The sequence below is a fragment of the Hypanus sabinus genome, chromosome 6 (genome assembly GCF_030144855.1).
Source record: "Hypanus sabinus isolate sHypSab1 chromosome 6, sHypSab1.hap1, whole genome shotgun sequence".
Taxonomy (NCBI): domain Eukaryota; kingdom Metazoa; phylum Chordata; class Chondrichthyes; order Myliobatiformes; family Dasyatidae; genus Hypanus; species Hypanus sabinus.
In genome coordinates this window covers 90053074-90079302 of record NC_082711.1, presented here as the reverse complement: position 1 = coordinate 90079302, position 26229 = coordinate 90053074, and the positions used below count along the sequence as shown (strand labels likewise).

General features: G+C 42.0%; 1 protein-coding gene across 2 annotated transcripts in view; it reads right to left on the bottom strand.

Annotated features, from left to right (window-relative positions):
- glcci1a (glucocorticoid induced 1a) overlaps positions 1-26229 on the bottom strand; it is a 216998-nt gene that overhangs the window by 68965 nt on the left and 121804 nt on the right. For both annotated transcript variants that reach the window (XM_059972598.1, XM_059972597.1), the window contains exon 4: positions 7010-7126. In XM_059972598.1, coding sequence (XP_059828581.1) covers positions 7010-7126 — 117 coding nt within the window. The remainder of the gene's footprint in view (positions 1-7009; positions 7127-26229) is intronic.

Genomic DNA, 26229 nt, shown 5'->3' with positions numbered 1-26229 from the left:
TCTCAGGATATGATGTCAGCTTTTCAGGACAGATGTAGCGAATCCCTGTAATTCTCTAACCAGAAGTGCGAAAGTAGTACCAAGTTAAAGGCCAACCATGATCCTATCAAATGTTGGAACAGACTTATTGGACCAAATGGCTTCCACCTGCTTCTGTTTCCCATGTTCTTATGTTCCAATGGTTGATGAAAGCATTGTCTTCGTCACTCTGAGGTGGAAGAGGCAACTGGAACATCACGATCACAAGCAGCTTGCAATGGGAGTTGGCTGCAATGTTACAAAGGCTGCAGTGAGACCAAAGACAAGGACTGCAATCTTCAAAACTTTTACCTGGCAAAGACTGAGGATTGCTGGAGACAAATTATAGTCAAATATCTTGCCAACAATGAAAATCTTAAGGATTCAAATGGAGCAGTAGAGACAATAAGTTCCATTCAGAATCTTCTTTTTGAATATATTCGATCCTCTTTCAAATGTTAATGTCAACAGCCACTACTGGTGAAGGAATTCATGCTCATATACATTTATATTATGTTCAGCTTTCATATTTTAACCATGATCTTCAAAAACATCTCTGAAACAAACTTATTGGACCATCCAGTAGATGTTATCTGCTCAAAGTTATCTCCTGGGTTCCTCTCAATTTGCTTCATCTCCCATTGAAAACAGAATAGTGTTCAAGCCCTTTTCCCTATGGCCTAGAACTGACGGTAGTAACAGCATTCAACACTGAGTTACTGAGTAAAAGTGACACAACTCAGTGTCTACAAATACACAGTAAAATTGGAGAAATCTAGAAGCTACCACCAGGGAAGCCCCACTTTTCCATAGGCTTCAACTCTGATGTATTTGGCTAACATGAATCCAAAGAGAAAAGCACTTTCAGAACAAATACCTGACATTTTCTATTTAAATTCCTCCCTTTGCCCCATTTATATTTTGCCTTGTGAACTACAATTCAATGTGAACTCTATCCACTAGTTTTTTGCTCCTGCTTTACTCTCTAATCAACCTGCTTGCTCCCTGTCATAGATCCTCTACAAACAGCAGCTGATTCCAAAGTCCTATTTGAGGAAAAGTAGAAATTCGCACTCTGGAATCTCTGAAAGACTCTTGATCAGCTTTGTTACAAAATAGGGAACACCATTCCTTTAGCACAGACCCCGAAATGCAGCGTATTATTCAAATTAATCATTACTGATTCCTTAATTCTCCCTAACTTCAATATTCTACCTGTAATTATAATCACAGGATTGTACACAGTTCAACTATTCCAGTATCTACACCTTTAAGTTCCAAGAGCTTACACCATTCTCCAAACAGGTCAGAAGATAAATTACCCTGTTTTTTTTTAAGCCAATATTCTTCGTTGTGAAGCATACACGCATTTATTGAGATGGTTGTAGCTGCTGAATAATTTGAGTCTTCACTCTCCAGTGATCTGCACAGAACCACATAACTGAGAAATCTCGTTTATGTGGATGCTGCATGATGTGTTGCCTGGTTACAAATCTGAACTGTAAAATATCAGACAGTATACCATATCCAAATAAATGACTGAACTTTATAAATCTTAATCTGATTATAGGGTTAGCAAAGAAAATAAAAAGAAAAAGGAACCCATTTTAACAAAACAGTCTAAAGTGCAAGACCCCCATCGACCTCCTCCAAGCGTTGCTGACTGTCAGACCCTCACGCCAAATCCACTCCATCTGGCGGTCTACCAGCTCTCTCCACTCACGTCTTCTCTCTTCATCTCTTGCCGATGAAAGACTGCGAAATCCCTGCTCCCAGAGCCACAGGAAAGAACAACCATTATCTCTAGTCATAACCCAAACATTGCTGCTACAGAGAAGCCATTACCTTAGCAGTGAAACATTACAGGGAGGCCCTTACATTAGCAGTGAAACCTTACAGAGTGTTACACAGGCAAATGGATGGAGATTGCTGGCCGAGGCATGCTGAAATAGATAGCTAACTTGCCTTCATGAAAGCATCTTGTGAAATTTAATAACTCCCTTTCTATAAATTACATTAAAAGTTCAAGGAGATGAAAAACATTGCTTCATTAAGTAATTCTGGATAACTAAAAGTAGCATAATAAGTATTCACCCTAATTTTAAAAGATACGGGAGAGATTCAGCAGTGTACAGACTCCTGGCCCACCTGCCAATGTATACTCTACAAGACTATAAATCACAAAGAACTACCATAATTAGAAAATTAAAGATTTAAAAGGCTTCGGTCCTGAAAATACGTCTTGGGCTTGTTTGCCACTGAAGATATGCACATTTCTTGTTGCGGCAGGGCAACGGAAATCTAATCTGTGGAATGCAACTGATCAAGTTTAAATTGAATTGATTGCGAGTTTGAACAAAAGCTCTAGGATTGAAACTCAGTATTTTTGAACTGCACAGCGAAATTTCAAAAACTATGATCTTTGAAGATTTAAACCATGCTTATTCACTTCTTTTCATTTAGCAAGAGGTACAGAGAGTTGTGAAAGGAACAGTAACAGATGATGTTTTATTTACTGTGATGTGGAAATCTTCCTGTACAACCACAATTATTACAGAGAACTTAAGGTTAGGCCTTTCATAAAGGCAGCTGAGAAATTAGAGAGAGAATATTTCAGATATCTTTACGATTCTAAATGGTTATTTAGCAAAATGAAAAGGAACAGAAAACAACTTCCAAATAAAGTTTGCCACTTTCTGCCATCAGTGTTTCCCAGGACTACTTCACAAATGACCCAATATCACTCCTGTAAAAGACCTCCGGCCAGACTGTACAACACAAGATCCCAACAATCAACTGCTTTCGTTATCAATCTGCAAAATAATATTGTGTAGGATGCAAGAACTTCTCCTTGATGAATAACAAGGGAGTTTCCATGTTCACCAAATGGACAGATTAGGCCTATACAGAGACAAAAGAAACCACAGCCTGGAAATTATAATCGTCACACTAATGTGGTGTGATCTTAATGTATGTAAAGGACAGGATTTAAACTCCAGAGTTGGCATTACAACTTGGAATGCTCCTTAGCAAATGAAGAAGCGAGGCAAACATTCTTCCTGAAGGAAGTGTGATAATTATTTTAAAACATATTAATAGCATTGTCAGCAAGCATACAATGTATTTGGAACTTAAAGAAGATGTACATGGAGAATAATAATGAGTCTGGGTACACAGTATTATAACTATTCTGCAACTTTCTAAAGCCATTGGATTTCATTAATCTCTTTATGGTTTCAAAAAATTTAAGCAATAAATGTTAGAAATTTCAGCGACTTAGGCCACCTCTGTGGGAACAGAAACTGAGTCAATATTTCAGTTTGGAGAACCTTTTGAGGTTCTGCATTCCAGAATTTTCTATTTTTGCATTATGTTCCCAGCATCTGCAACTTATTTTTCAGATGTTTGCTTTCTATAGTTTTGATATGAATAAAGCCAACCAGAAACTTAGCTCACCAAAAAAGTTCAATCAACACTTAAATAAAGAATTTGTAGAATGGAGCAAAAGTAAGATATTATAACATTGTAATCCACTAGGGATTGTATCCGTTTGCACATAAGTTGGACTGAATTAACAAATTCAATAAATTCTATCATGTGCTTTCTCTCAAAATGTGATTAATTTCCAAACCCCCACCCCCAGCTTGTACAACTATAGCCATATTTATTCTGGTGACCAAATATGCACTTTATAAGTAGGAAGTTTCTAGGAGATTAAACTGATTTTTCTGTATCATGAAAAGAATACCTGTTCCCAAAGGGAAAGGTTTTTTCAGTAAGCTAGGGACAAATCTTTATGTGCAATAGTAAACTGCATTTTTGAGGTTTACTATGTTATAGAAACCTTTCATAAAAAAAAAGGAAGTCTGAATCTAAGTATCCTGTTTTTATTTCTTTATATTAATTATTGTTTACCTGAAAAGAAGTTACAAGTGTCAACGTAAAAACAATGAGGAAATACAGTACGTTTTCCATCCCTATCTGTGTCAAGACTTGTGTTAAGCACTCCCACAGAAGGTTCATCACAGAGATCCCATTACTACAGCAGGGTAGTATCTCTATATCATATCAACCAGCTTCTCATGAGCAGTCATTTGGTGCAATTTTATGCTGTTGGTTATACTGGTTGAACAAATAAAGCATTAAAAGAGGACAAATGTTCATTAGTTCTTATATGCCCACCTGAGATGAACCCAAGTCTCAGAGCTGAAAGTGAGCGTTCCAACTTCGTTATTCTATTGCTTCCACCATTGTTAATGAACATCTACAACACAATAACGCCTACTTTTAGGAACAGAGTCCCAGACTATTATCTTTCTCTTTCAGTACAAGAGGCCTTAAACTCAATAGCAAAACTTACACATGTTAATATATTTCAATTAGTCATGACTGAAATGTGCTAATATTTATGCAATTAATGCTTCATAGTTAACGAACGACCCTGCGGTTTTTAAACTTCTGCTTCTTTAACTTTTCTGCAAGTAAACACATAGTACCTAAAATGGGCAAACACTACATCATTTTCTCCACAAATCTTGAAGAAGAGACACACAGAACATTGTACACGTAACACAGACCAGTACAGCACATGACCAGTTCCCTTGGCCCATGATGTGGTGCTGAACTACTGAACTGGTAGCTAAATGCCTGTCTCCACTAATCCTTTTTGCCTAGACATTGCTTACATCTCTCCATTCTTTGCACAGTCTTAAACATCTGTTACATTTACCTCGACTAACACTCCTGGCGGTGCATTTCAGCCACCCTCAAAATCTCTGTGTAAAAAGAAACTTGCTCCACACATCACCTTTGAACTCTCCCACCACATTAAATGCATGCCCTCTAATATTAGACATATAGACCCTGAGGAAAAAATATCAGTTGTCTATCATTGCCATCTATGACACTCATAATTTTATATCCTTCTGATCTCTCTTCAATCTCCACAGCTCTGAAAGAAAGAAGCCAATTTTGTCTAATCTCTCTTTCTAGCACATGATTATCCCCATTTCCTTTCTTAAATAACAGAACAATAGCTACTCAATGGTCGATATTTGGTAAGTAACAATATGCATTAAGTATAAAGAACAATACTGAGTAATCTAATGCATGGCCCATCCTAATAAAGTGGATTCACGTTGTTCATGTGAATATGCTGCAGACAAAGTTCACAAAACTGGCAACTCAGAATGCACCACCATGTGAATCATAACCTTCTTGAACATTACATTAAAACTTGTTTCCCAAACCAGCATTTAAATCCTATTAATCTTTCACTAGCTTTTGTTGGAGTTAAAACAAATATATTCATTTATATGGAAATTTACTCCCTAGCATGGGACATAGAACTTACCACTCCCATCCTCTGCAAAACAACAAATTTCCTGACATATGCCAGTGATATTAGAACAAGCTCTTCTTCACGACCCTGCCACCAAACTGTTAAACCATGTACGACCAGGTGAATGCTGCCAGTTATAGGTTTGCCAGTTCCTGCTTCAGTCTAGTATCAGTGTACTCCACCATAATATAGAAAATTAATCCAGAGAAAGATCTAATTAAGGGTATATCTAATTAATCACAGAGGAAATTCACAATGCATAAGAGCTAAATGACAATGAAGTATATTGCTTAGAAACAAATCTTAATCTACACATTGGCACTGTATGATAAAAATACAATGGCATTTCACCTTAAAAGCAACCATGGAATAGCATATTTTTACTAAAGAAAGCCAAGCAGTCAAAGGCTTTAACTAACAATATTTAAATATCTAACTTGAATGATATACCTTTAAAGTGCTTGTGTACCAAACAGATCACATTTTAATACATAATTTAATAGTAATTAATCTTCAACAATAATGGATTTTCCAACAATTTTTTTCACTCAACTTATTTAAAACTTAAGCAACAATTTTTGTGACGTGCATCTCTTCAGAATTATCGGTAAGTTCATAGAAAAGAAATTCCCGTTGATACATGGATTTTTTAAGTTTGCATGAGTATTGGCTTTTGTGGTCAATGAACTGGTACCAGGTTGTCCATGTGAATATTCTACAGACACAGTTCGCAAAACTAATAACTCAGAATGAACCACCATCTGAATCATAAACATGAACACTATATCAAAATTTGTTTCCCAAACCAGTACTTAAATCCATTAATATGCAAACATAGCCTTAGGCTAACGATACTCTCTTAAAAGACAGAAAAAATGTTACAAGCCCATGTGCTTCAATGTTCTATGATGCCACATTAAAACACCATTTCAGCAACTACTTCTGACACAGTGGATCATTTTGTTGTGCTCTCTGAGGAGAAGACACCTCTCTTTTCATAGGCTTCAAAGCATCAAAATATTCGAAGAAATAGTCATTTCTCAGTTGATCATTGCTCTTGTGACAGATCCTTTCCCAGTAATAACTATAGTCTACAATGCACAATTTTCGGTTTTGGAGAAACAGGTGAATAAGAGTTTGTCCATTTTCTTCTGGGAAGAGGGCATGGGTCTTCAACCCTTTTGCTTTGCCCTGACCAAAATGGCTTTGAAATTGAAAGGCAATTATGATACAATGCTTAAGCACTCAGTACTCTTACCTTCACCTTTAAAAAATGCATAATCTACATCATAGTTAATAACAAATATAAAGAACCAATCAGATGTGGCATCTTACAGGGTATCTAGTTGTGAGCTTGAAAAATAAGACTGTTAATACAACAAATCCAAGAAGATCTGTAGAACAGTGTTGTCAGAACTATTCATCAAAATTGCTGTTAACTCCCACTCTACAGATTAACACAGGATTCAACAAGCTGCTGATTAATCTATGCTGTGCTTAAAACATATTTTGTTTTGAACATCTCTTCATTTGAACAAGTTGCCGTACACAAAACACGCCAACGGGTACAGAAGTTGTCTCATGAAGCAACTGCACAAACAAAAGAAGAATGCAATTAATTGCATCTATTTTTGTCTACGTACAGCTTACCTGAGACTGATTGATAGCAGTGTGATTGCCGTGCAGTGGAGACTGACGCTCTTTGTCCTTATTGTGCCGGCTGCTTTGTTTACTGCGTTGGAGCTGCTGCCTCAGTTTGGCAATCTGCTGTAATGAATACAAAGCAAAAGCACAAAATAAAAATCTGAAAACACTCCATTATCACAAATATCGACAATAAGATCAAATGTGGAGAGCATAGAGCATATAGGAGGAAGATTATTCTCTTCTGCACACTGGTTGAGCGCCCAAGTTGGAGCGGTCTTTCATTGATTCTATTATGGTTATTATTTTATTCTGGATTTATTGCGTATGCCAAAAAGGAAGTGAATCTCAGGGTTGTATATGATGATATTTATTTTGAAATCACTGAAATCTTTGAAATCACTGACCCTGTGGACATTCTTGTCTCTATAAACTAGGTATAAGCCTCTATTAGGCAGATACCCGAGGCATGTGCAAGTGCATTATGTTAATAGTATTAACATCAAGCCACTGAAAAATCATCACTACCTAAGGATTTGACCAGAATGGATCAGAACCCTCTCTTTAACAGAATTATCCCACTTACCTGAATGGGCTCAGCTGGATTCCCCAGATTCAGTGTCACAGAGAGAGATGCAGAATGGAAACAGGCCATTCAGCCCATCGAATCCAAACTGACTACCAACCACCCACCCACCCCATTTTACTTTCTCAAATTCCCTCTCGGATCCTACCATGTGCCTATGTGAGTTACAATAACCAATTAACCTACCAACTTGCACATCTTTGGGATTTAGCAGGATACTGGAGAACCTAGAGGATGCAATCACAGAGAGAAAACACTATCTCCATACAGATGTCTGAACTCAATCTGGGCCGCTAGCTCAGCGAGAAACCCCTCAACTAGCTGTATTATCGTGTTGCCCTGTGGTGAACTACGTGTGCCTGTCTGGACACGCCCCCTGCTGACTGCTCCTGTGGCTCCTCCCACAGGCCCCTGTATAAAGGCGATCTGAGGCCTATGCTCGGCCTCAGACTCCAGGACGTAGTATGATGGTCACTCACTTCTGGTTCCTTCTTCCAGTCAATAAAAGCCGATATCTCGCCTTACGTCTCAGAGTGAGTTATTGATGGTGCATCATGCCCAAATCCCAAGTACATGCAAGGTAACTTGTAAATAATCTGATTCTTTATTACTTTTTCCATTATTATGCTCTATTTGCCAGAAGTTTGCCCACACACACCTAGCTATATGCCTTTGTGGTCTCCTTGTGTCTCTTCACAACTGACTTACATCATAAGTGAATTGAGCAATACACCACTGGTGCATTTCTCCACATTGTTAACATACTGAAACTTGTAAAAGATTGAGGTCTCAGCATCAAACCCTGTGGCAACCTCTCATTATTACATGTTAAATTCCAGTTTATACCCACTTTCTGCATTCTGTTAACCAACCAATCTACAATCCAACAAGTGATCTATACATCATGAGATTTTATTTTTGCAACAACTTTTGATGTGTGCTTCATTAAAATGCCTTCTCGAAATCCATTTATAGTATATCAACCGATACATTTTTATCCATAACACATGCTACATCTGCAAAGAACTCCAATAAATTGGTCAATACTATTGCCAGCCAATTTTGCTGATTTTAGACTCTTCAGTTGCTAAGTATCAGGTTTACTGGACATAAACTACTTAAGCTAATTCCTCCTACAAGATCTTCAGCAATGTTCTGAGCCCAGAAGGGAAAATTTCCTGCCCATTTACGATAATCAGGATCAAGACAGTTTACTGAACCATCTTTTAACTTCAACCACAATCTTTTATAAATTTCCTTCACAGCTTTAGGTGGCTGAGTGAAGGCCCTTTTTTCTGAGACTACCAAATTATGAAGGCTCTGTTTGAATATTTCAAGAATTCCACAAACAATGTGATGAAATTTGCATTGATTTCAGACAGTAAAGACTAGTGCACTTCAGTCTCTATGTCCCTGATCATACTATGTCCTGTCTGAAGTTGCTGTCTGGAAGATCCCTGGTGACTGAATTAACAGTAAGGCCATTTGTGGATCAATGTTTATTGGTTTACCATTAAGCCTAGCCTTAGCTCATGTACTCAGTTCCTACAATAGTCAGACTGTCTTTTTTTGTTTAGACTTCTGATAAAACACCGAACACTCACTAAACAGTTCATTATGCATAAAGAATGCAATTCCCTGGTGCGCAGGCCTCACTTGGATGTGGAAGTAACTGACAATTGCACAATGTATAATTAGTTTATACAGCAAGGTACAGTAGATGAATTATCTACAAAATAAAATAAGGTAACTTTTAAATAAAAATGGAAATTGCTTTAATTACTCAGCAGATCAGGTAGCATGTGTGGAGAGAGAGGAAAACAGCTAGAGTTTCAGGCCAATATCCTAAAAATAAAGACAGATGTAAAAGGTTTTAAATTGCGGGGAGGTGCAGTAAGAACTAAAGGGAAGAGCTGTGGTAAAACAGAGGGGAAGATGGATTTAATGTCTCAAATAGCAGTGGAGAAAGTTGAAAAAAAAAAGACCAGTCAGTGCCAAAGAATAACCAAGTTGATGTCTGCAGCAAGCCTAAAAGAGGGAACCAAATAGAAGTTCCTAAGATGAGAGAAAAATCATACAATATGTTTGCTTTCTCCAAAACATGGGTGACCACATCCTGCACACCAAATGCAGTATAATAAACTGGAACTAAATTGTTGCATCATCTGGAGGAAATTGGTGCCTGTATGCAGAAAGACAGCAAGTAAAGGGACTGATGATGGACCTTCTGCAGCTGGATGGGAAGGTGCTGTGAGAAGGGGAGTGGTGTTGGTGGAAAGGCAAAAGGACCAGAGTGTCAGAACAGTACTTTCAGAATGCCTAAAGTAAAAGGGGAGGAAAGATGCATTGGGCACCTAAAATTACAGAGAATGAATTGTTAAACACAGAGGTTGCGGAGGTAGAAGATGAAGACAAATGGAATTTTCTCATTGCTGTATGAAGAAGTGGAGAAATTAACAGAAGTGCAGGAAATTAACTTGCACTGTTGAGCAGCCTGTCTGCAACGGTAGCAAGGAAAGCACAATTATCAAGCAAGAAGTTTGAAATTCTGGCTCGGGAGATTTTGCTATAGAACAAGATGGTGAAGAAGGAGAAACCGTAAGATTGGAACAGAGGTCTTTCAGGATAGGAGGCCTGACTGGTGCTGCTTCCTGATGTCATGCAGAACACTCATGTTTCCTCACTTCTGTTGCCAATTTCCAGCCAGCTTTCAACTTAAAATGGTCCACCTCTCACCCCTTGCTCGAGTTTTCTCCATTTCAAGGGCTAGTTTAGTGATCAGTATCCACTGTGAGCTCAGAGACTGTCACTGCTCACCACATTATACTTCACAGTCAAACACATTTCACTTTGTATTCATCAACATTAGAACTGTTTTAGTTTACAGCAGAGGGAGCCATTTGGACCTGCATCTCTACCTGCTATTAGTTATCTGGTTCCACTGTGAACAATCTATGAATCCACCATTAAAGTAAAATGACACTGAGCTACTGGTCTTAGCAAGAAGAGGACATGCTGGGATGGACTGGACGAATTCATACTGTGAGAAACTATATCACAGACACAAATTGAATTCATATTTCAGGAAAAATAAGCCACCAAGAAGAGTGTCTCAAAAGACCACAGATGCTGGAATCTGGAGCAACAAAATCTGCTGGAAGAACTCAGTGGAAAAAAGTCAGCATCTGTGAGAGGAAAGGATTGAGTCAAAAGGGTGACAAATTTTTTTCCCACTATAGAAAGGGCTTGGCCCGCTGAGTTATTGCAGCAGATTGTTTTTTTGCTCAAGACAACAGCCTCCTACAAAATCCTATTCAATCATGAACCATGAGTTTTTGAAAACAACTACCATATTATTAAGTCTTAGCTTTCTACTCCTTCCAAACTTTATAGCAAATTAATGTATGGCTGGAGGTCAGGCACCCATGCATCTATCAGGCTCCAGCAATAAAGGCAGGTAATATTAGTATCACTAATCCTTTATTCACACTTTCAGAGAAGTGCTTGGTTTCTACTCTACAACCACTCACATCAGAATAGTTGAAATGACAGACTGGTGTTTAAGGAAGTCAAAAGAATATGGTGACTGAAATTGCTATGACACAATTTAGCATTAGGTCATTAATTCCTGAATGGGTACAGAGAAAATAGCTCACAAGCAAAATTTAGACTAATTTTCAAGGGACTTGGTGTAATTATTGCTCCAAGTCTGTAAGTAACTCTTAACAATATTTAATGTAAACTACTGCTGTATGGCTTGCAGAAAAGAGAAGGATAGATTACCTATAAGATACAGAAGTAGCCAAGTATAATGCATCTAATTTAATCACCAGGATTCAAAATACAACATCCATGCCCCAATGGACACTCAATTGTTTCAATTTAATCAAAATTTAATGAGATATTTTTGAGCAGATGCCACTTCAGAACCACCACAAAGAAATTAAAAATACATTTTGGTGGGATGCAGTGGTATTGAGGGGACAGAGAGTGAGGTGGGGGTGGGGTTAGTTGGATGACTTGAGACAGCACAGTCACAGTCAAGCATCCGTAGCTCAACACAGAATTCCAGCAGCATTTGGGAATTCAAATCACTATCTTAATGATCTGTCAAATGCTAAACCCATCCTGACGGCATGAATGTTGATTTCTCTAACTTCCAGTAATTTCTCCCCCTTCCCCCATCTCTCTTTTGCTATTCCCCTTTCTTGTTCCTTTCTTATCCTTTGCCTTCTCCTCACCTTCCTTTGATGCCTCTCCTCCTTACCTTTCTTCCTTGGTCCACTGTGCTCTCCTATCAGATTTCTTCTCAAGACCTTACCCCTTCTATCTATCACCTCCCAGCTTCTTACTTCATCCCACCTCCCCCACCTACCCATGCTCCCTCCCACCTGGTTTCATCTATCACCTGCCAGCTTGTACTCCTTCCCCACCACCTTCATCCCCCTTCCTGATGAAGGGTCTCAGCCCGAAATGTTGACTGCTTATTCCTCTCCATAGCTGCTGCCTGACCTGCTGAGTTCCTCTATCACTGTGTGTGTTGCTTAAGATTTCCAGCGTCTGCAGAATATCTTGTGCTTACAAAATGCTGAGTGTCTGAGTTTACAAGATGAAGGTCACATGAGCATTAGTGTGTGGATGCCCCAAACAGCACCTGGCAAGAAACAAAAGTTTACTTGGATTCTGATCCTCATCTACCTTAACTGTCTCCAGTGAATGAGAAAGATCATTTTCCACTGATGATGCAGATGTGGGAAACAAATTTGCCCACATCCTTTGTGCCATAGGCAAGTAGTGCAAACCACTGGAAAGAATAGGAACTCTCTCATCTGATCAGCTGGGAGGAGATGGGACCCAAGAAAACCTAGACTTCTGAGCATCTGGGTTTACAACTTCAACCAATTCCTGGAAGAATTCTATAAACTGGTCGACAAATCAGCACTAGATTGCACATCAATTTCACTGTTATGGAAGTGATTTAAAGACACTAGTTTGATGGTATTACTCTACAGCAGGAAATAAGACAGTCCAAGTGATACAGAACAGAAGTGGTCCTTTCAATCCACCATGTCCACACCTACCTTTTTGCCCATGTTATGATGGGTCAAAAGCATCCAATGCCTATTGGTCAGCTCTCAACCAATCCCAGGCTGAGATTTCTCTGATTGGTTATTGTCCCTGACAACGTCTCAGATGTTTTTTCATGACATTTAAATAGTTGTGCTCTGATTGCACTGTTGATTCTGGCTGTGTGGTTCGATGAATGAAGGTTCACTACATGTTCCGGCTTTGTTCTATCTCCAGGCTCAAGGTCTCATTCAGCAGTTATTGCCGAGCAAGCATAACAATTGGTGACAACATGACTTTATCTGGTCACTGATGAACTACACTGTAAAACCATACTAATCCCTGTGGCAAAGCAGGGAGTGAGATTGATTGCTATGCAAATGCAGTATCATGAAGCAAAAACAAGAAACATTGAAAATGTTCAGTAAGTTCAGTAAAACATCCTTGAATCTTTCCTAAATAAAGAACATAGAACATAACAACAAGGTTTCCCTTCCTCCATCTGCCTTTCGGGGTAAAGATGGCTCCTTCAATTTTCCAAAAGTTTTTGGCACTGTGCTGAATAGTATTAATGGTGTTGTGCTTACCTCAACAACACCACTGTGATGGGCACAGATCAGACCAAACTATGCCAACACCTGGACCTTGTCTGAAATAACTACAAGACTTTGGATTGCAACTTTAGGCAGAAAAATGCAGCCTCCTGATGTATTCCATCAAGTATCTGGAATTCATCATAGATGAGCACGGTCGTAGCTTAGATCCTAAAAGCATCACCATTCTCTTAAAGATACCTCCACCATCAGATGTCAGCACTTTACCACCATCTTTGGGCGTGATCAGTCAGCATTCCTCCCAGCAATCCACCAGCTAAAGGAGGCACTGAATGCTCTGCTAAATAATCATGCCATGTGGAAATGGTCCAAACAATGCCTAAAGGCTGCTGATTACGTAAAGAAAATGCTGTCATCTGACCTACTCTTGACGCATTTCAACACAGAGCTGCCAATCGTTGTCACAAAGGATACAGCCAGCTACAAGATGGGTGCTGCCATGTCCCATATCTTCCCTGATGGTTCCGAAAAAGCTGTCATGCATGAGGTCAGATCACTGACTGTGGCAGAAAGAAACTATGGGCAAGTGGAGGAGGAGGGCTTGGGAATCATCTCTGCTGTGTTGTGAAGAAATTCCACAAGATGTTTCCTGGCAGCTGCTTCACTCTCTTTACTGACCACAAACCATTGTCGTCCATCTTCGGGTCTAAGAGAGGCATCCAGGTGTATACAGCTTACCATCTACAAAACAGTGTTATTAGCCTGTGTCTTTGAAATTAAGTACATGTCAACCCATGACCTTGGTCAGGCATATAACCCTCTGCAGACTTACGAATCAGCAGTTTACAGAAGTCAAAGCTGCGATTTCAGTTGATTGCGAATTCCACCGGGTTGTATTGCACATTGTTGAAGGTCTTCCAGTCATGGTCGATAAGGCCATAACAAAAAGAGCAGCAGATCCTCTTCTTCAGCGTTATCTCCAGAACCTCACTGATTGATGGCCAGTCCAAGTTGAGGGAGATGCTGTACCCTTCTCCGACATTGTTCTCAACTGTGAACTCCTGTCGAGTTTTTGGAGAGAGAATAGTCATTCCGCAAACACTTCAACCAGAAATACTGAAACAATTCCACTGTGGTCACACAGGGATCAATCCAATGAAAGCCCTGGCGAGAAGCATTGTGTTCTGGCTGGGCATAGACAAAGATATCACACCCATATGCAAGCAGTGTACTCAGTGCTCTATGGCAGCAAAGAATCCAAATAGAGTCGATTCACAACCATGGCCTCAGGATATCAGACCTTGGAATCGAGTACATATTGTCTTGGCTGGCCCAATCAACAGGTGCACTACGTTGTACTGGTTGACGCCTATTCCAAATAGCCAGAACTATTATCTAAGAAGTCAATATCGACTGAAGCTACCATTGAACAGCTGCTGCAAATCTTTAGCCACTTGGGGATACCTGAAATGCTCAATTCTGACAACAGCACACAGTTCAGTGGACAGCAATTTGCTGCCATTTACCAGATCCACATCTGCTCACCCCTCTTGTCATCCACAGTCCAACAACCAAGCAGAGAGGTTTGTGGATGCCTTCAAGTGGTCACTTATGAAATCAAGAGGGGAAGGAGTATCGGTCAAGGCTCTATAAAGGAAGAGTTAATTATGATTCCTTCTTGGTACTGTTATGTCCACAGCCCTCTCCTTTGTGAGAATCGCAAGAGCACTAGTTGGGGGGGGGGGGGGGGGTCAGTAGACCCAGGAAATGGGAGAGAGAGACGTGCCGAATACCTCGTTCCACCGCGATGCAAAATAATACAACATTAACCATTGTCTCCTGGAGACCACGTTTGTGGATTGGGGACTATGCTACGTGCAAGCCCTCGGGCAAAGTGGGCTGGTTGAGAGAGAGATTGCATCATCCCAACCTGATTGACATCTGAGATCCCGTGAGGAAGTATAAAAGAGGGTCTGAGGGAACAACCCCTTCAGACGCACCAGAAGAAACGCTATCGATCCCATAGTAGCGGGAAGCCATTTGAAGGCAGTCACGTGCGTTCAATTCCATTGCTGGAATCGGTGACTGGAACCACGGAAACCAGCTTTTAGCTAACAACGGGGAAGCCCGCTCCCCTGATTCAACGGATTCGCTTCATAAAAGACCCGGGCAAGTTTCTTTTCTCACCAATCTCTCTCTCTCTCCAACAAGTGAAAGCCCAGCGGTCCCCCAAAAGGCTGAAGCCTGCCGGAACTGAGTGACTTTTATATTTCCATTGGACAATATATTATCCCCTAGACAAACGATCGAGCTGTTTCTTATTGATGGTTATTATTAGACCCGAGTAGATTAAGTAGTGACGACGTATATTATCTGAATGTTTGTATTAATCTTATTTTTGAGCCCTTTCATAAATAAAGACTTTTAAAAATAGTACCATCAGACTTCAACGGTCCTCTCTATCTTTGCTGGTAAGTGATCCAGTTACGGGATTTCATAACAGTACACGCCAAAATAAAATGAAAGTTCAAAGACAAAATGGTGTCAATTTGTAATGTTGTAATGGGCTGGAAATATGCATGAGTGCACATCTTCCAGGTTAGATAATGAATTATGTTTTCCTCCTTACAGACGTACAGTCTCTGTTTTCCTAAATTGTGTGTCTGGGCTGAAGGTCGTAAGAGATAAAGGGGTGCAGCTGGTAACACCAACGGATAGAAAATTACCGGGATGTATTTGTGTTAAGCTTTGAAGGAACCTTGAAGGGTTTTAAAAGAAAAAAAAGAGGGGGCACTTTCTTTGGTAGAGTTTTGGTCTTAGGCCTAGGTCAAACCAGTACGAATGCTAAGAAGATGGGGACAATTAAGGCCATAAGAAGTCAGAGAAGAATTAGGCCATTCAGCTCATCATGGATGATTAATTATCCCTCTTAATCCCATTCTCCTGCCTTCTTCCCATAACGATTGAAGCCCTGACTCATCAGAAACCTATCAACCTCTACTTTAAATATAGTAAGACCATAAATACATTCAGAGAGAGTTAGGGACAGATAGAAAGACAGAGAGAGACACATGAATTTTGTTGTATCTGTGGCTTCCCTCCAACATTGCAGAGATCAGCTTGTTTTCTGGTTGATAACTCAAGAGGGGCAGAGTGAAGTTATGTTGGCACTAAATGACAACTCCTTTGGTTGTATCTTCAGAAACAGCTCCATTTCTATCCTTGGTATCTTCTTTTCCTTTTCAAAGTTCTTTTGAAGACCCTGACCTGGAGTTACACTCTTGACTTCAGTTCTTTATAGGAATGGGACCTGCTCTCAGGGAATCATGATCGGACACTCTTTGATATGCCAAGAATGCCGCCTGGAAGACAAGCGTGCCTTCTGGATTTTCGTGGCTCTGGAGACGTGCTGATTCTAGGCTGGTGTTACGGGAGAACACGGAATATCAGGAGCAGCGCTATGTACAACAAGCTGGAGGAACTCAGCAGGTCGGGCAGTATCCGTGGAAACGAGCAGTCAACCTTTCGGGCCGAGACCCTTCGTCAGGACTGAAGAGGGAGGTGGCAGGAGCCCTATAAAGAAGGGTGGGGGGAGGGTGGGAGGGAAAAGGCTGGTAGGTGCCAGGTGAAAAACCAGTAAGGGGAAAGATCAAGGGGTGGGGGAGGGGAAGCAGGGAGGGGATAGGCAGGAAAGGTGAAGAAGGAATGTAAGGAATTTAGTAGAAGGCAGAAGCAGGAGAGAGGTGACAGGCAGCTGGAAGAGGAGGCAGAGTGAAACTGGGATGGGGGAAGGGAGAGGGGGGAATTACCGGAAGTGGGAAAATTCAATGTTCATGCTAGAGGGCTGGAGACTACCCAGATGGTATATGAGGTGTTGCTCCTCCAACCTGAGTTTAGCCTCATCATGGCAGTAGAGGAGGCCATGTATGGACATATCCGAATGGAAATGTGAAGCAGAGTTGAAGTGGGTGGCAACCGGGAGATCCTGTCTGTTGTGGCGGATGGAGCAGAGGTGCTCGACGAAGTGGTCCCCCAATCTGCGTCGGGTCTCGCTGATGTAGAGGAGGCCGCACTGGGAGCACCGGATGCAACAGATGACCCGAACAGGCAACTCACAAATGTTGCCTCACTTGGAAGGACTGTTTGGGGCCCTGAATGGTGGTAAGAGAGGAGGCATAGGGACAGGTCTGGCACTTACGCTTGCAAGGATAAGTACCAGGCGGGAAATCTGTGTGGATGGACGTGTGGACCAGGCAGACGCAGAGGGAACGATCCCTGTGAAAAGCAGAGAGGCATAGAGAGGGAAATATTGCTTAGTGGTGGGGTCCTGTTGAAGGTGGCGGAAGTTGCGGAGGATAATATGCTGAATCTGAAGGCTGGTGGGATGGTAGGTGAGAAGGACAAGGGGAACACGGTCCCTGTTGTGGTGACGGGAGGATGGGGTGAGGGCATCATTGATGACGGAAGAAGGGGAACCACAATCCTTAAAGAAAGAGGACATTTGTGATGTCTTGGAATGGGAAGCCTCATCCTGGGAGCAGATGTGGTGGAGACGGAGGAACTGGGAATAGGGAATAGCATTTTTGCATTTAGCAGGGTGGGAAAAGGTATAGTCAAGGTAGTTATGAGAGTCAGTGGGTTTATAGAAGATGTCAGTGGCCAGCCTGTCTCCAGAGATGAAGACCGAGAGATCGAGAAAGGGGAGAGAAGTGTCCGAGATGGACCAAGTGAATTTGAGGGCTGGGTGAAAGTTAGAGGCAAAGTTGATGAAATTGACGAGCTCAGCATGGGTGCAGGAAGCAGCACCAATGTAGTCATCAATGTAGCGAAGGAAAAGTTGGGGAGCAGTACCAGTACAGATTTGGAGCATAGACTGTTCCACATAACCCACAAAGAGGCAGGCATAGCTGGGGCCCATGCAAGTCAACTTCCACCACCTTCAACAGGACCCTACCACTAAGGACATCTTTCCCTCTCTATCCCTCTCCACTTTTCGCATGGATCGCTCCCTCCGCGACTGTCTGGTCCACACGTCCCTCCCCACAGATTTCCCACCTGGTATTTATCCCTGCAAGCATAAGTGCTACACCTGTCCCTACACCTCCTCTCTTACCACCATTCAGGGCCCCTAACAGTCCTTCCAGGTGAGGCAACACTTCACTTGTGAGTCTGTGGGGTCATCTATTGTATCCAGTGCGGCCTCCTCTACATCGGCGAGACCCGACACAGACTGGGGGAGCGCTTCAGCAAGCACCTCTGCTCCATCTGCCACAACAGACAGGATCTCCTGGTTGCCACTCACTTCAACTCTGCTTCACATTCCCATTCAGATATGTCCATACATGGCCTCCTCTACTGCCATGATGAGGCCAAACTCAGGTTGGAGGAGCAACACCTCATATACCGTCTGGGTAGTCTCCAGCCCCTTGGTATGAACATCGAATTCTCCAACTTCTGGAAACTCCCTCCCTCTCCCTTTCACCATCCCACTTTCAATCTGCCTCCTCTTCCAGCTCTCTATCACCTCACTCATGATTCTGCCTTCTTCTACTACACAGTGCTTTCCCCTTACATTCCTTCTTCACCTTTCCTGCCTATCCCCTCCTTGCTTCCCCTCCCCCAGCCCTTGATCTTTCCACTGATTGGTTTTTCACCTGACACCTACCAGCCTTCTCCCTCCCACCCTCCCCCACCTTCATTATAGGGCCCCTGCCACCTCCCTCTTCAGTCCTGAAGAAGGGTCTCAGCCTGAAACATTGACTGCTCATTTCTACGGATGCTGCCCGGCCTGCTGAGTTCCTCCAGCTTGTTGTACGAGTTGCTTTGACCACACCATCTGCAGTGTACTGTGTGCTTACAGAAGCAGTGGGTTAGCTGCTGTGGGTTGTGTGTCCGGAGAGCTGCACCTTTCTGGTGCTCACTCTCTGAGCACAGAGCTCGGAAAAAGTAACGCAACAGACTTTTAACATTGTAAATCAGCAAGTTGTGTGTTATGTCTCCCCTCTCGCTGTTAAATGGGGACACCTCGTTTTCATGTGCAGCCGACCGGCTGGCTACCTCGAGTTACCAGGTGAACGATTAGTCTTTGGGTACTGCAAGTCTGTGTCTTTATTGATGCTTGCTGCACACAAGTGCTCAGTGGAAGGTGCTGGTGCTTTTTGCTGGTGGGGTGTGCATGGGTGGGGGGGCTGGGTGGAGAGCTCTGGGACTCCAACATTTAACTGTCATTCATTCTTTGGGATACTCCTCTGTTTTCGTGGATATTTGCGAAGAAAATTAATTTCAGGATGTATATTGTATACACCTCTTTGACATTAAATGTAGTTATTGATCTATTAATAAGTATTACTTTGATTTCTGTACTGCTCAAATGCAAACTTTTGCTTTTCTTTCTGTATTGCATTTGTACATTCTAATAAGGTTTCCTGTGACTATGAACTTGTGTCATCTCCTTTGTTTGTGAATGCAAATGTGAGTACCCTGAGCAGAATGAGGAAAGAACACTAAATGAATCGTAAAATAATTTCCATTACAACTGGCATAGTCGGCAGGATTCAGCATAACAGATGTGTTGCAAACAACAGGATGAACCTGAGGATAAGACTGAGATTAAAGTACCAGGGTGGATGGACAACACCTTTGGTTTTGTGGTAGTGGCCAACATATTGGCTGATGTTGCCCTCCTTTATGTTGGAAAGCTGAGATGAAGAGCAGTAGAGGTGATGTCCTGGGCAAGTAGCCATGACGCTAATCAAGGTAAGGTTTTTCTAACAGGAGAAAAGTAAGGGATGGCCTGTTGGATTATGGTGTATGCTTTGAAAACTGTATTTGACATGTATAGGGTAGCAGAGCAAAGATTTTCTTCCACTAGTAACAGGATGGTAATCCTAGAGTAGCAAAATATTACCTCAGCTGAATCGGTTAAGTCAGTCTATGAACGAGCTGACAAAGCCAAAACCCAGCAAACCACTCTGGCATGTAAATTGCTTAGAACACATTAGGAACATTGGACGAAGCTGAGTGATCAACATCCAAAATGAGTGCATTAATGGCCAAGGGTTCAGATGTGGATTAATGGCCCAATAGTTCAGATGGCAATATCTTCTATGACAGTGATAATCTGTGTGGTAACCATCCTGGGGATCTCTCACTGAGATCCAAGCAGAACATTACATGTGAGAACCCCACAGTACAGACTTGCCTGGTAATGGTGCATAGTCTTAAGACTACAAGGACACCAGGGGATGGTTAGATGACACAAGAGGAAACCTAATCAGACAGACAGCAAGATATTTTCTGCTCCTCTGTACATACTTGAATGTCCTCTTTTTCCTGTCTTCCAATCCCTAATCTGAGGAAAAGGGGATCATTTGAGATAAATATGTGCAGAGAAGCAGAGAACGTCTTGCGGTCTGGTTAGCTCGATTGTGGAACACGGGTGCAGACATGGTGCACTTGGCCATGGGGGAGGCTAATCACTTGTTCACTCTCTCTCTATACAAAGAGATAGTAAAATCTAATGCAGATTTGTTCTTGAGAGTCCGATGCATGGTATTAAGGATTTATCCCTCTGCAGTACCTTGAAGATGGCAGGGTACACCTTGGCACAATGTAAATAAGTGAACTGTCAGGCTTCGAGCTATAGTTGCACAATACAGGTATTTACTGCAAAATGCAGTGGGATGGCCCAGATGAGGAGATAAACAATCAGCGGCATCTGATCAAGATGGCTCACTACACACCCACACATTTGAGGGGCAATATGGTGTGCCTCTTGGCAAGTGGGACACCCCATAAACGAGGCACTAGAGAGGGTGCAGATATTACAGCAGGTTGACGAGGGGAAAACAAATTTTAAGGCTTTGAAGTTGAAAGAAAGCATGGGAGGATTTAAAATAACGCAGGCAGTAGCCCCCAGCTATCTCTCAGGGAGATGTCTCATGTCCTGTTAAAGGTAAAAGTGGATAAAGCAAGGATTGATAATATTCGTACAGCAGCCAAGTATGCCTTATGGAAGCATCATTGTGATAATAAGAGGATTAAGCCTAGTGCCTGGCCCTTGGAAGGAGAATTCATCATTCGGCTTGAAGTGCAAAAAATAACAGAAACAATAACGGATATCGGGGCACAAGGGTCAATTTAGAGCAGCCCAATCCCGCCCCACCCCCAAACTCTCACATAAGGGAGGAGGCAGGTCTCCGAGCAATCAGAAGAATGAAGCCTCTCCATCTGGGGACCCGAGACCTCGCATAACTATTAATTTGTAGTGGGGAGGTGGGAAGAAACAAAGGGTTAATGCTTTATTGGACATGGGTGCCAAACATTTCCCTGCTGTCCCAGACAGAGTGAAAAGAATGTCACAGGGAGACAAGAAATGGTATGCTGTAACAGATCTGACCAATGCGTTCTTTTCCATTTATCCGGTTGCCTCAGGAGTGTGTGAATAGCCCTACCCTGTGTCACTGTCCTCGATGCCTATACTCTTTCACCTGATATACAGGTAGTCTACTGTACTGATGACATCATGCTTACAGGAGCCACCGAGAAGTGGATAGCTGAAGCCCTGGATGTGCTGGTAACTCACATGAGGGTCAGAGGATGGTGGTGTAGGCCCTCTATTGATCAGGGTTGATTGTGGATATTGTGTCCTAGCTATCTATGCAAGCCAGTACATGGTGATATGGACAGGAAGCTGCTGCCCATGTAGCAGGCCCCCCCTCTCCAAGCAGCTGATGAATCTAAAGGAATGGCAGAGGCCGATACAGTTTGGCACCAGTGGCGACGCACGGAATGCCAGTCAGCACTGACTTAATGCACAACAACCTTAGGGACGCCAGCTCTGGATTTTTTTTTCCCCCTCGGAGTTTACTCCTAAAGCCCTCCCCATGAGTGGGTGTAGCCATAAGGCAGCTGAGGTTTGAGATCAGAGCTTTCCTTCTCCTACAGGAGGCAGTGCACATGACACCCATATAAGAGGTAACTAGGAAGAAAGCAACTTTTGAGTGGGGTTCAGAGCAGCGACAGGCATTCAAGGCTGCTAAGGAAGCAGTGGCTAAGGAACTGCATCTGGCTTTTCATTTACCTGACTGCTCTTTGAGATACAGGTATCCGTGCATCAGAATACTGCTGTATGGAGATTATGCAGACAGAATGGGGTGAATACTTCCCTGGGGTTCCGGTACTGCACCCTGCCAGATGCAGCTGAGCGATAGACAGCACACCCTTTGAAAGATTACCACTAGCCTGCTGCTTGGTGTTGGTGGAGACGGAAGCCTCCACTCTGTTTAAAAAAAAACCCCCATCATGCAAAAAGGTTTCTGATTATCTACCTTATTAATCCATCCCTGTTTTTCCTGCATTCCAGGGGAAACAACCCAAAGCTATCCAGTCTCTCCCTAAAACTAAAGTTTTCCAATTCAGACAACCTCCTGGTAAATCTCTGCACTCTCTCCAGTACGATCACATCCTTCCTAGAACTGCACTCAGTATTCCAAATGCAATCTAAGCAGTGTTTTGTAAAGTTGTAGCATAACTTTCCAACTTCTACTTACTATGTGGTAACCTGTGATACAACTTGCAGGGCTCTAACCTAACTATTTCTTTGCCTCCACAGATTCTGCTTGATCAGAGTTCTTTCTAGCAGTTTGTTTTGTTTTCACTCTAGGTTTATCCAAACTCTCTTCATGGCTAATACTCTCTAATCTAGGCAACATCCTGGTGAACCTCTTCTGTACCCTCTACAAAGCCTCTACACTGTTCTAGTAATGCCAACAGCCAGAATTGCACAAATTGTTTACACAACTATGATATGATTTCCCAACGCATTGCCCAGGCTGATAAAGGTAAGAAAGCTCAGCAGCTCCTTTTCCCACCCAATCAACTTGCTTCCTTCACATTCTCTCCATCTGCCTCCCTTGTGTTGGCTTCGTTTTTATTCTAATTTTGTTCAGTTCTGTTGATGGATCATTGACCCAAAACGCTGACTCTATCTCCAAGCCACGAGGCTGGCTGGCCTGCTGGGTGTTGCATTTTGCTTCATTCGATAATGAATGAAGCCTGCGTTACAGGCACACTGCACTGTGATGGATTAATACACTCCTGCAAGTGATGAGGAACTTCTAAGCAATATGATTTTCAAGTGCACCCTAATTTCAATCTAAGAGTTTCAAATTAAGATCATCTGAAACAAATACAAAAAACAAGTTGCAGAAAAAGGATGATGGGAGGGAACCACAACAAATCAGAAATGAAACCTGTCCAAGAATATAATGCATGCCATTGACGGGCAGCATTTTAGAAATATAGACTGAAAGACATGGGGAGACTAAAGGTAGCAGAGCATGTTCCGTCTCATTTCTCTAATTTAGTCAGTATTTCTACTTGTGCTTATCTATTTACAAAGATTTTCAATTAGATGTTTGAAACTAACAACTGTGAAAAAAAGTGACATTGACTAAGATCTTTGCTCTTGCGTTCAAAACACCTCAAAGCCTTACCTTAATTTGCATTTTGTACAGGTAGCAGTTAATTTCTGAGAGACAGATAATTTTTTTCTGTAATCTTTCAGTGGTCACTCCCAGCGACATATCTTCCAAAGTTCTCTCCAAGCATTGTTTTGCCTTTACAACTTTTTCATTTGCATTTTCCTTCAACTGGCAACCCCTGTTTTTCACCCCTTCAAAACTGCTTGCTAGGTGTCCCTTTCAAAGATGTTGAAGGAAAATTTAATTGAAAAACATATTTCTACTTGACTTCCAAAGACCAGGGTCAGACAATAGAAATGTTCTACATCATTTAGTTCTGTTCCAGGCCAGTGAACACAGAGTAAATATTATATATTAAAAACAATTATCCAGGTGCACGCTAAAAAAACGGCTGTAGCCTTAGCGCTGTTATTCAACTCTATTGGAGGGAATCTGAATTTGATCAACATTTAACAATTTAATAACTAAACCCAACAACTTAGAAACTTAGCTCTTTCCTGCTTTTCTCTCCACCAAACGCTGCAGGGCCGAGAGAACTTGCACCAATTCTCACGAGCAGACAAAGGGCCACAGTCCTACTCTTGCTTTAATTAAGTAATTAGCTTTCCCCTTGCTTCTGCAAATATTACTCTTGAAGTGTTTAGGCCTCTAATATTTTTCTTCCCATCGATGATAGGAGTTTGTAAACTAAGAGGCCTGGATTGGGTAGATGGTCAGAGTCCTTTTTCGAGGATATAAAAGTTAAATGCCAGAGGACATAAGTTGAAGGTGAAAGGGGCTATTTAAAGCAGATTTGCAAAGCCTGGAATGCACCGGAGGGGAAGGGGTTGAAGCAGATGTGACAGCAACCTTTAAGAAGCATTTAAACAAACACACAAACAGGCAGGAAATAGAAGAATCTGGACCAATTTAAGATGGCGCTGGTGAAGCACAGCAACAACTTGCTGGCAGCAAACAAAAATTCTAATTACTTTATTATTCACACTTTTTTTTGAAAACCTTCACTTCAAATAATAGCTTGCAACTTTTCTTTCGAAGTTGAAATTTAAACTGCTTGTATAAACTAACATTTTTGGGGTGTGAACTTAAGTCTAGAGGTGTAGGACGATTGTGTTGTGACGTGGAGGCGGCAGGGCCTGGGCACGAAAGTGGGGGAACAAGCCAATGTTTGGCTGCTGGAGCGCACTTGGAGGTGATTCAAAGCAGCAGACTGAGGTGAGGCAGCGGGTCCTGGGCCCGAAAGTGAGGAACAAGCCAGTGTTTGATTCATCTAAGCACTGGACCAGGGTGAAAAGGTATTGGAGCCGGAGGCGAGGGACGGGCTGGTGGTGTTCACCTCACTGCTCGGTGAGGTTTACTCATATCTCCACTGAGCTGACTGTGACTGGCTTTGTGGCTGTGGACTCACTTTAGTGAATTTCATCTGTATGTTATTTGCTTGCTTTTATTCTTTGTACAATTTGTTTTTTTGTGCACATTGGGTAAATGACAGTCTTTTTTAATGGGTTCTATTGGGTTACTTTGTGTTTTGTAGCTGCCTGTAAGGAGATGAATCTCAAGGTTGCACCTAGTATACATACTTTGATAACAAATGTACTGATGCACCATTAATAACTCTCTCTGAGACGTGAAGGCGAGATATCGGCTTTTATTGACTGGAAGAAAGAACAAGCAGCAATTGACCACCATGCTACATCCTGGAGACTGAGAGGCCGGGCTCAGGCCTCAATCACCTTTATACCGGGGTCTGTGGGAGGAGCCACAGGAGAAGTCAGCAGGGGGCGTGTCCAGACAGGTATATGTAGTTCACCACATGTACTTTGAACTTTGAGCCATGTGCAGACTGACCAGATCAGGTTAAATTGGAATCATGCTTGGTACAGACATTGTGGACAATAGGGCCAGTTCCTGAGCTGCACTGTTTCATGCTCATTTGGGTACACCTGATCTCTTCTGAGCCAGTGGCAACATCTACAAAGAAGTCTGTCAGACAAAAAACGTGGAAAGAGGTGGCAATATGCAAGGACAGTGGGATAAACAATGAACATTTTGAGGAGGTAATAACGACTGCAGAGTTGAAAATGGAACAAAGGCCTGAGAAACAAAAACAATTCTGAAATCAGAGGAAATAACTTTATGAGATGAACAGCACATAAACAGGAGATGAGTTTCCTAGATAAGCTTGACTTCACAAAAGGTGATGCTGAGGCTTTATAAGGCACTGGTGAGGCCACATCTTGAGTACTGTGAACAGATCTGGGCTCCTCATCTAAGAGAAGATGCACAGGACAGGGTTCAGGAGGATCACAAGGATGATTCTGGGAATTAAAGGGTTATCACACAAGGAGTGTTTGATAGCTCTGGGTCTGGATAGGCATCTGTTAGTCTTGAGAGACTATGGCATCCATTACCATGGATTTGCACCATGGAAAGTTTCCAGGGCACAGGCCTGGGCAGGGTTATACGGGAGACCTGCAGTTGCTCATTGTGCAAGTCTCCCCTCTCCACACAACCAACGTTGTCCAAGGGAAGGAC